Genomic DNA, 10045 nt, shown 5'->3' on the forward strand with positions numbered 1-10045 from the left:
CACGCGCCCTATAGCAAAAACCTCTCAAAAAAAAAAAAAAAAAAAAAGAAAAAGAAAAGAAAAAGAAACATGGCTGAGGCTTCTGGGAAGGGACTGCTCATTGTTAAGGAGCCCCATGAAGGGATGGTCTGTTCACTCCCCGGACCCCAACATGGAAGTCTGGATAGGACATTCAGAACTCGGGCACAGGGAGCCAGTCAGGGGTTAACCCAGCCCCAAAGAGCCACCGAGCAGAGGGAGGGAAAGATGCCAATCCTAGTGACCCTGCTGACCTTGAACTTGACCTCCCCAGAGGCCATCAACTGTCTCCTTGTTCACGCCTTGAAGCAGAGTTTTCTGTAGTGTGCAGTAAAGTCGTCCTGGTGGGGATGAATAGCATGTCCAAATGAGAGATTTCATGGATTCAATGAAAATTTGTTTCAGTTCATTTTCATGGTGCATCTTTTAAATACACTTTGTGTTGCATCATTTTAGAGAAAATCTGCTCTATTTTGAAAAGTGAGATTGTTCACGTCGAGAGAGGGTCCCGCGTCGGTTCTTCTTGGGCCTGGCACAGATCTGCTGGCCTCGCAGTCTTGTGGGCCCCATTTCTGTACATGCATCTCATGTCTATACAGAGTTCTGTGGAGTGTTAAGTGAAGAAGGTAGTGTTGGGGTCAGACCAGCAGCCTAGTGTTAAGGGAGCCAGGTCCCACATGGCTGACCACAGTTCAAATGCTGACCTGGGTGATTTGAAAAACATACTAGTTGCAGGCATGTGAGTGCCCTAAATCCTCACAGGATGGAGAAGTGGGGGAGAAGGCACTAAGGCAGGACCATGCCCCATTTGAGGGTGCTTTCTCTCTGTATGTCTCCCTCTCTCACCCTCTCTCTCTCTCTCTCTGGTGTACGCATGCACCATACCCTTTGGAAATTATTATATGCTTTTTTTGGAGAGGTTTTTGCTATGGGGCACATGTGTTCACCAGAAAGACAGAGATAGACAGAGAGACAGAAAGTGAAAAATCACCCCCCAGTGGGGATGGCCCCACTGTAATACCTTCTCCTCCTCCATTCTCCTCTCTGGATCTTGGGCACGCATGCACACGTGCCCAGCATGAACTTCAGCCACCGGGTCTGGGACTCGAACCATGGTTGACTACATGGGAATCTAGCAACATAACCATTAAACCAACTGCTGGAACCCTGGCAATTAAATTTTTTTTTGTTTTGAGAGATTTTCATTGTAGGGCGCGTGCGCTCACCAGACAGACAGAGAGAGACATAGAGACAGAAAGCGAGAAATCACCCCCCAGGGGGGATGGTCACGCCGCAATCCCTTCTCCTCCATTCTCCTCTCGGGATCTTGGGCACGCACGCACACGCGCCCGGCGTGAGTTTTAAGCCACCGGGTCCGGGACACGAACCGCGGTCGACTATGTGGGAGTCCAGCAACATAGCCATTACGCCAACTGCTGGTTCCCTTGCAATTAAATTTTTAAAATGTATTTTGGTATTTCTGCCTACATGTATTTGGATTATTTGTGGTGACGGAGATCCAACATGCTATGTGATTTGTTAAAATTCAGAACATCATGCCAGCCAGAAAAATTCCCCTTGAACCTGGACATTGAGTGTTTTTTTTTTTTTTTTTGTTGGAGAGGTTTTAGCTATAGGGCACATGTGCTCATCAGCGAGACAGAGAGAGACAGAGAGACAGAAAGCGAGAATTCACCCCTGAGTGGGGATGGCCACGCCGCAATCCCTTCTCCTCCATTCTCCTCTCGGGATCTTGGACATGCACGCACACGCGCCTGGCGTGAGTTTAAGCCACCGGGTCCAGGACTCGAACCGTGATCGACTACATGGGAGTCCAACGATATAGCCACTACACCAACTACTGGTCCTGAGTGATTCTTTTTAGTTACTTATTTAAAATTTTTTTTTCCAGAGAGCATGTGTGCTCGCTGGAGAGAGCCAGAGAGAAGGAAAGTGAGAAAGCACTCCCTGTGGAAAACGATCACACAGCAATCCCTTCTCCTCTATTTCTTCCTCCTTTGGGGATTTTGAGCAGGCACACAAATGCACACAGCGTGTTTTTCAGGCTGCAGGGTTCAGGACTCGAGCCTCAGTTGGCCGGGTAGGATCTGGCCACTATACCACCAGCTGGCTTTACTGGGTTCATCTTGAACAGGGCATGTGTCCCGTGTCATTCTCTCTCTTTGCTCATGGTGTCTTCCCTTTCTCTGTTTACGAGCGTGAGGAAGGGTTTTCTTTAGCTCCGGCTGTCTCCCATGATGTGGGCCCTTTGCAGAAACCCTATCTCAAGTGACTGAGGGTAGCCAACCCTATAGGAGATGGGAGAGGTCATCCCAGAGCCCGAACTTTCTGTGACTGTGCCAGTTTTCAAATCTCTTGTCTCATTGTTCAACCACGTGCTCCAGATTTTATGCAGCTTTGTTTTTACTTAGAAATGATGGTCTCAGCAGCTCTGGAGGAGGGGCACTCGCCTGGTCTAATGTTTGACCTTGATCGTGCTACTGAGTTACAGTATGGCAATGGCTGATGACGCTGGTCAAGATTCCATTTCCTGAAGTGGGCAGGCTCTGAACACTCTTGGTCTCCACCCTTTTTTTTTTTTTTTTTTTTTTTGAGAGATTTTCACTGTAGGGCGCGTGCGCTTGCCAGACAGACAGAGAGAGACATAGAGACAGAAAGCGAGAAATCACCCCCCAGGGGGGATGGTCACGCCGCAATCCCTTCTCCTCCATTCTCCGCTCGGGATCTTGGGCACGCACGCACACGCGCCCGGCGTGAGTTTTAAGCCACCGGGTCCGGGACACGAACCGCGGTCGACTACGTGGGAATCCAGCGACATAGCCATTACACTAACTGCTGGTTCCCAGTCTCCACCCTTTTTAATCTCCCCTTTCAAAGAATAAAGTGAGATCCCCTCTTCAACCCCAACTAAGATTGCCATTTTCCTCCACTCTCTTCTTGGGATCTTGGGCACACATGTACATGCATCCAGTGTGAGTTTAAGCCACCGGGTCCGGGATTTGAACCACAGTCAACTACATGGAAGTCCAGCGACACAGCCATTACTCTAACTGCTGGTCCCCCTAGCCTGTAAGTTCTGTCCTTTGGGGGAAGTGATTGCATTTATGGTTCATCTATGACAGCAATGGATTTTCCAGGAAGGCACTGATTCTGTCAACACACTCATCACCCCATTGTTGCTTGTGCAAATACAATGGGGTCTTTAAAAGGTTTGTGGAAAACGTATTATGAAAAAGCTATGTATAGATTTCAATTTTTTTGCACAAATATAAACTTTTGTACTCTAATTCTATTTTCATAAACTTTTTTTTCAATTGCCAGAGGGTATATGTGCTCACTAGAGAGAGAGAGAGAGAGACAGAGAGATAGAGAGAGGAAAAAAGCACCTCCCAATGGGGCCAGTTCATAACAAAATCCCTTCTTCTCTATTTCTCCAGCCTTTCAGTGTTTGGAGCACACATCCACATGAGCTCAATGTGTTTTTCAAGCCACCGGGGCCAGGATTTGAACTGTGGCTGGCCAGGTGGGATTGGCTCAACAGCACCATCTGTCTCACCAGCTCCTCTCAGCTGCTAGCTTCCTTCGTGATGCATCTGCAGCTGGCCTGAGTCTCACACATACACACCTCCTGTTCAAAGTGAGAGTGTCTGTCCCAGGGCCCTGACCTCACGTCTCCTCAGCCAAGCCAAATTATGTGTCTTTTTTCTTTTCATTTTCTCTTCTTCTCTTTTTTTCTTTTCATTCATGAGACAGTGCAGGGCCACATAAGAGAAGGAGCAAGAAAGAAGGAGAGAGAGACAGAGCAGCACCCTCCAAGGGGCTTGGTCATGGCAGTACCCTTCTAGGCCTCTGGACTGCCAGGATCCTGGACACGCATGCGCATGTTTGGCCTGCTTTCAGGTGCCCAGGCTGTGGCTCGAGCCATGGTCAGCTTCCAGCTCTGAGGTGCAGTGCGCCACCAACTGTACTGCACAGGGCAGGGTGTGTGTCTATTCTTTTTATAAATTTGCAATCAGATGTGTGTGCTCTCTGGAAAGAGAGAGAGAGAGACAGAGAGAGAGAGAGAGAGGAGAGAATGAGAAAGCACCCTCACATGGTATGGCCATGTTGCAATCCCTTCCCCATTCTCCTCTCAGGGTTTTGAGCATGCATGCACGTGCCCAGTGTGTATTTCAAGCCACCAGTCTGAGCCTTTAGCTATGCAGTCAGTCACATGGGATCCACCTGCCTTAACCACCACACCATGGGCTATCCTGTGGCATGCCCTTTTTGAACCAGGATGTGTAGGGGAATCACCTGCTTCACAACCACCGAAAGTACTATTTTCTGTGCATTTATTTTGACTCCAAATAATTTTTTTAAAACTTTTATTATTTATTATTACTTATTAGTTTGACCAGAGAGAGAAAGAGAGAGAAAGAAAATGAGAAAGAAAGCAAGCTGCCAGGTCCAGGACTCGAACCACAGTCGACCATGTGGGAATTCAACAGTTTAATCACTTGTGTGTGGCCCCTCCAAATAAATTTTATTTCTAGGTTTGAACGTCATGCATATTTGCTTTTGCCCGTGGACTGAGAGCAGTCAGGAACCTTCCCGGAACTGCTTTCTAGCAGAGGAGGGTGGGATAGATGTTGAGAGCAAGACCAAATACTTCTCCAGTGAATGTCTCCAGATCTGTGTCACCCAGGCTGCATTTTGTAGCAGACCTCAACAATGCAACATTCGCTTTGAGCTCAGTCACTCAGAGAGGGTCGGTGGCATTTACGGCTCCGCCCACACCTTCCCAGGGGCCCCTGTGCTCAGACTTCTGGGCCTCTGTTCCTCATTGGACCACTCTCAGGCTGAGATCGTATGAGACTTTTCAGGCAAATACACAAATCTTCATGTGCACTTTGCATGCACAGGGGCATGAGAACCACAGAGAAATGGAAGACACTGAAGCCGATGAGCTAGAGTTCTGTTATACCATGGAGGACAGAAGGGAGCCCTGAATATACAAGACCATGACATTAACAGGTGGGAAAGTTAATGGGAAATAAACATACTATGAATTCTAGGATGCTTGCCAGACTTCTCCCAGGACATGTAGACTTGTGGATTTGACTGAAGCTCCACACCAGGGTGCCACCCACCACTTAGCCATCCTTAGCAAAAAGGCAGAACGTTCGTTCCCCCTGATCCCCCACCAACACAGTGGCTATGACCCCATCACTATGCAGCATCTCCTTGCTGGTTGGTAGGCTCATGGGCATCAGAACCTTCATGGCAGGAGGCCACGGGTATTCTCAGCAGAGTCAGAGTTGTGCCCAGTCTTGGAGCCTGACTCCAAAGCTCTCCAGGACTTCCCACGAAGCCACAGCCGCACATGGTCTCAGGTGCAGAGCAGCCTACCTGCATCCCAACCACCAAAAGCACTTTTATGTGTGCATTTATTTTGCTTCCAAAATACATTTTCTTTCCAATCTTAAAAGGAATACATATTCACCGTGAAAAACATAAAACATACAGCAAAAAATTAAACCCATCAAAAAAGAAAAATTCCACTAAAATGTTGGTGTATTCTCTTTCATTTATGGTTTTCTAATTTGGTAAAGATTTGTGTTTGTTTCTTCTTCCCCCATCAGTAATTCATACCCATTCTATGCACAGGGAAATAATTTTATAACTTCACTTATATCTGCTTTTTCTCAGTTTACCTTTAATCTGCATGATGAGAAACTTTAATAAGCATTGCTTTATCGTGGCATACAATGTCATTGTGTAAATGGACCATGATGCACTCAGGCATCCTTCGTTAACCCACGTAGGTATCTGTAGTTGGTTTTTATTTTTTATTTATTAACATTACTACTTATATAACATAGTTACTGTATTTCAGATTTTTTTCTTAGGATGCTTTGCCCAGGCGTGGAATTAATGAAGTACAAGATGTGGTTTAAAAATAGCTGTTCAGGGAACCAGCAGTTAGCGTAATGGCTATGTCGCTGGACTCCCACGTAGTCGACCACGGTTCGTGTCCCGGACCCGGTGGCTTAAAACTCACGCCAGGCGCGTGTGCGTGCGTGCCCAAGATCCCGGGAGGAGAACGGAGGAGAAGGGATTGCGGCGTGACCATCCCCCCTGTTAACCCACGTAGGTATCTGTAGTTGGTTTTTATTTTTTATTTATTAACATTACTACTTATATAACATAGTTACTGTATTTCAGATTTTTTTCTTAGGATGCTTTGCCCAGGCGTGGAATTAATGAAGTACAAGATGTGGTTTAAAAACAGCTGTTCATATACATGTTAAGAGAGAAGGCGATGCAGCCAGCAAGCGGCATGGTGGTGAAAGCACTGGATCTCACGTGGCCGATACTGGGATTCGGGTCCCAGACCCATGACTTGAAAATCACACCAGATGTGTGTACAAGTATACCCAAAATCCTGAGAGGAGAATGGGGGAGAAGGGATTGCAGTGTGGCCATTCCTCCTGGGGGATTATTTCTTACTTTCCTCCTCTCTCTGTTTACCCCTGTCTCAAGGACCCTGATCCTCAAGAACAAGTCTTTTAGAGTCAATTCCAAAGTTGGAAATTCAGTAGACCCCAAATTTTCCAATGTTGACATTTTTAAAATTCAAAGTCACAAAAGCTCATGAAATTTATACTTTCTTCCATGACAGAGAGAGACAGACACCCCAGTAGGATTCTGGTGCTGAGACCCAGCCCAGTTGCAGCCAGCACAAATCATGGTCATACACACGTGTTCCAGGCATGTACAGAGAGGTCCTGCGACAGGAACACGGGGTATTTCCAGTTCGGGTCCAGTTGCATTAATGTGCCACCACTGGCCCACTAAAATCTATGCTTTCAACTTATGTAAAGTCTTTAGAAATGATCACAACTTGAGTACCATGCTGGTGGCATGATGGCTAAGGTGGCTGGATCCCACATAGCCCACTGCTGGTTCAAGCCCCAGACCTGGAAGTCTGAAAAACACAGTGGGGCACATGTGCATGCCCAAAATCCTGAGAAGAGAAGAAATGGAAGAGAGGCGACTGCAGTGTGACCAGGCCTCATGGAGATTGCTTGCTCTCCCTCACCCTCTCTGTCTGTCTTGGGCACGTGCATGAGCTCTCTGGCAAATTAAACAGAACGGTCACAGCGGCTGTACTAATTTACATTTCTACTCACAGTGCAGGAGAGATCCCTTTTCACCACAGCCTCGCCAGCACTGACCATGCTACATTTTTTAAATCTTAGTCATTCTGACTGGGGTTAGGTGGTATCTCATTGTAGTTTTGATTCACATCTCCCTTGTACACTATAAAATACTATTCGGCCATAAAAAAACAGGAGACTCTGGCATTTGATAGAAAGTGGACAAATATGGAAGACTTACTGCTGAGTGAAGCAAGCCAGACTATGAGAGAGAGGCATTGTATGTCCCCACTCACTACACACCGATGGTTGGCACCCTACAGCAGAAATGTAAGAGCATGGTGAGCAACGGTGATACTGCAGACAGTGGGGGAGGAGGGTGGGAAATGGGGGAGGATAAGAGGGAGGGGATCAAGGAACAGAAGAAAGTAGCAAAACATTTAAGGGACCACAAACGGAAGGAATCTGTTGATTACAATGTATGTATTGGTGACAGGAACATTCATTTGGTGTGCTGCTCGTTTTCTCATTGACATTACTCCTTACATTACATAGTTACTCTATTTCAGATCCTTCTCTTAGAGTGGAATGAATGAAATAAGATGTGGTTTAAAAACAGCTGTTCATATACATGTTAAGAGAACATGTTGGAGCCAGCAAGTGGCATGGTGGTTAAGGTGCTGGATCTCAAATGGCCGACACCGCAGTTCGAGTTCCAATGGCTAGAAAATCACACTGTGTGTGTGCGTGCCTAAGGTCCCCAGAGGAGAATGATTAAATGTAAAAAAATAAATGTACATGTATATTAGAAGAAGGGTGATAACAGCTTGTAATTCATAATTTACGGTTGGTCCTCTTTTCCTTTGGAGGACGGAGTCCCGTGAAGAACCTCACCTGGCAACTTCTTTTGGATGATACTGACACCTTCACCCACATTCCCCACAGGCAGCCCGTTCTCCAGCTCTGGCATGCTCAAACTCACACTCTCACACACTCATATTTGCTAGATTGCAGAGAAAACACAAGAATCTTCTAAAGGTTTATAGAAAAAAAATGGAATACAAGTATCAGCTTAGGGGCCAGCAGGTGGCGTGGTGGTTAAGGCACTGGACACTCACACACGGTCGACCACGGTTCAAGTCCTGATGATTTGCTTTCTCACTTTCCCTCTCGCTCTTTCTCTGTCTCTCTCTGGTCAAATGAAATGAATGAATAAATAAAAATTAAATAAATAAGTCTTAAAAAAAAGTATGAGTTTATTTGGGTGCAAAAGATCCCCTGAAATCCTTGCGATCTTTTCATAATATGCATTTCTGTGAACATTTTGAAGATCTCCTCGCAAGGTGTAGAATACCCAGTTAAATTGAATTTCAGATCAATGATAAATACATTTTTAGTATAAGCATGTCTCGTGCATTGCTTGCAATGTTGCCGTGCAATTTTGGGGACCCATGGGTCTTCAGAAAGCCCAGGGGAAACATGTATCTTAGAGTACAGAATCAGCCCACTGCACCCGCAGGCCTAGTCCAAGCTGAACTCCGGGCTCTGGCAGGGACAGACTCCCACATGAGAGGCCGCCCAGAGGCCATCTTGACAGCCCAGGCTGCTGAGCCCAGCCCCTGCCGGGCAGCTCAGATCTCCTGTAAACACTTCCCCTAGCACTTCCTCAGTTCTGGGCGTGTTTATTTTACAGAAAGGGGCTCCAGCCCATCTGGGATGTGTTTGGAAGGGATTGCCTCTTTTCTTTATAAAAATAACCTCGTTTCTTTATGTAACTGGGTCAACCGCCAAATCAGCAATTGAGCCTCACCTTTTCCTGGGTGTGTTCCTGGAAATAGTGTCAGTGGCTGTCTGGTTAACCATTCGCGTGCACCGTCCCCGGCTTGAGCTCCTTTACAATAAAGCTCCACAGTGCTGGCTGGCTCTTTCCTCTGTCCCCGGGGCCCTCAGGCCAAGCGGGCAAACTCAGTTCATCTTCAGTGGATGAGGGCTGGATGGGAAGGACGGGGTCACAGCCGCTTTCGATCTGTTTGCAGCTTCTAACTCTCACCTTGGAGCAAGTGCTGTTGTAGTCAGGGCTCATCTCATCCCAAGCCAATGGGACCAACATGACCAAGACATTTAAAACATTGAAGTTTTCAGAGCCAGCAGGGTGGCATAGTGGTTAAACCACTGGACTCCCATATGGCTGACTGTGGTTTGAGTCCCAGACCAAGCAGTTTGAAAAATCACACTGGGCATATGTATGTGTGTGCCCCAAATCCCAGAAGGAGAATAAAGGAAAAGGGATTCAGCCTGGCCATCTCCCCTGTGGAGGAGGGGGATTTCTCACTTTCTCTCTCACTGTCTCTCTGTCTCTCCAGTGAACACACATGCGCTATGGCAAAAACCTTTAAGAAAAGAATCTGAATTTTGTATATAACTACAAGAGTAACTTGAAGAAGATTCCTCTTACCGCTTCAGATGTCTCCACTTCCCCTGGTATGGTAGGGAGCCAGGCCTTGCGCAAGGACGTCATCCCTGAATACTTACATGCGGCCACTGGCTTCAGTGAAATGAAGGGCGTGAACAGAAACCACAGCCATTACAGCTAGCGGAGGGGGAGAACCGGCCACTCCAGGGGACACGAGTGAAGGGCAGGTATGCTCTTGGGGCTGCCACCTGGACCAGGGTAGGTTCTGGGTTTCCTAAGGGCTTCGACCGCAAGCTGGCTGGTGCTGGAAAAAAGTGCATGCCTTCATGTAGACCTCGCCCTCCCGCGTGATTGTTCTGGAGAAGCTGAAGATCTGTGGATGAGGCTGACTGCAGAGCTGCTGGCATCGCCTGAACACAGTCTTCCTAAGTAGGCTGAGGGTGTGTGGAAC

The 10045-nt window shown here is 47.1% G+C and overlaps 1 protein-coding gene across 1 annotated transcript in view; it reads left to right on the plus strand.

Moving 5' to 3' along the window:
* Nucleotides 1-9775, plus strand: part of LOC106733285 (uncharacterized protein DDB_G0271670-like) — a 57969-nt gene extending 48194 nt beyond the window's left edge. Inside the window, exon 3 of the mRNA XM_014582166.1 lies at nucleotides 9672-9775. Coding sequence (XP_014437652.1) covers nucleotides 9672-9775 — 104 coding nt within the window. The remainder of the gene's footprint in view (nucleotides 1-9671) is intronic.
* The last annotated feature ends 270 nt before the right edge of the window (nucleotides 9776-10045 follow it).

The sequence above is a fragment of the Tupaia chinensis genome, unplaced genomic scaffold, assembly GCF_000334495.1.
Source record: "Tupaia chinensis unplaced genomic scaffold, TupChi_1.0 Scaffold142716_1, whole genome shotgun sequence".
NCBI classification, from domain to species: domain Eukaryota; kingdom Metazoa; phylum Chordata; class Mammalia; order Scandentia; family Tupaiidae; genus Tupaia; species Tupaia belangeri.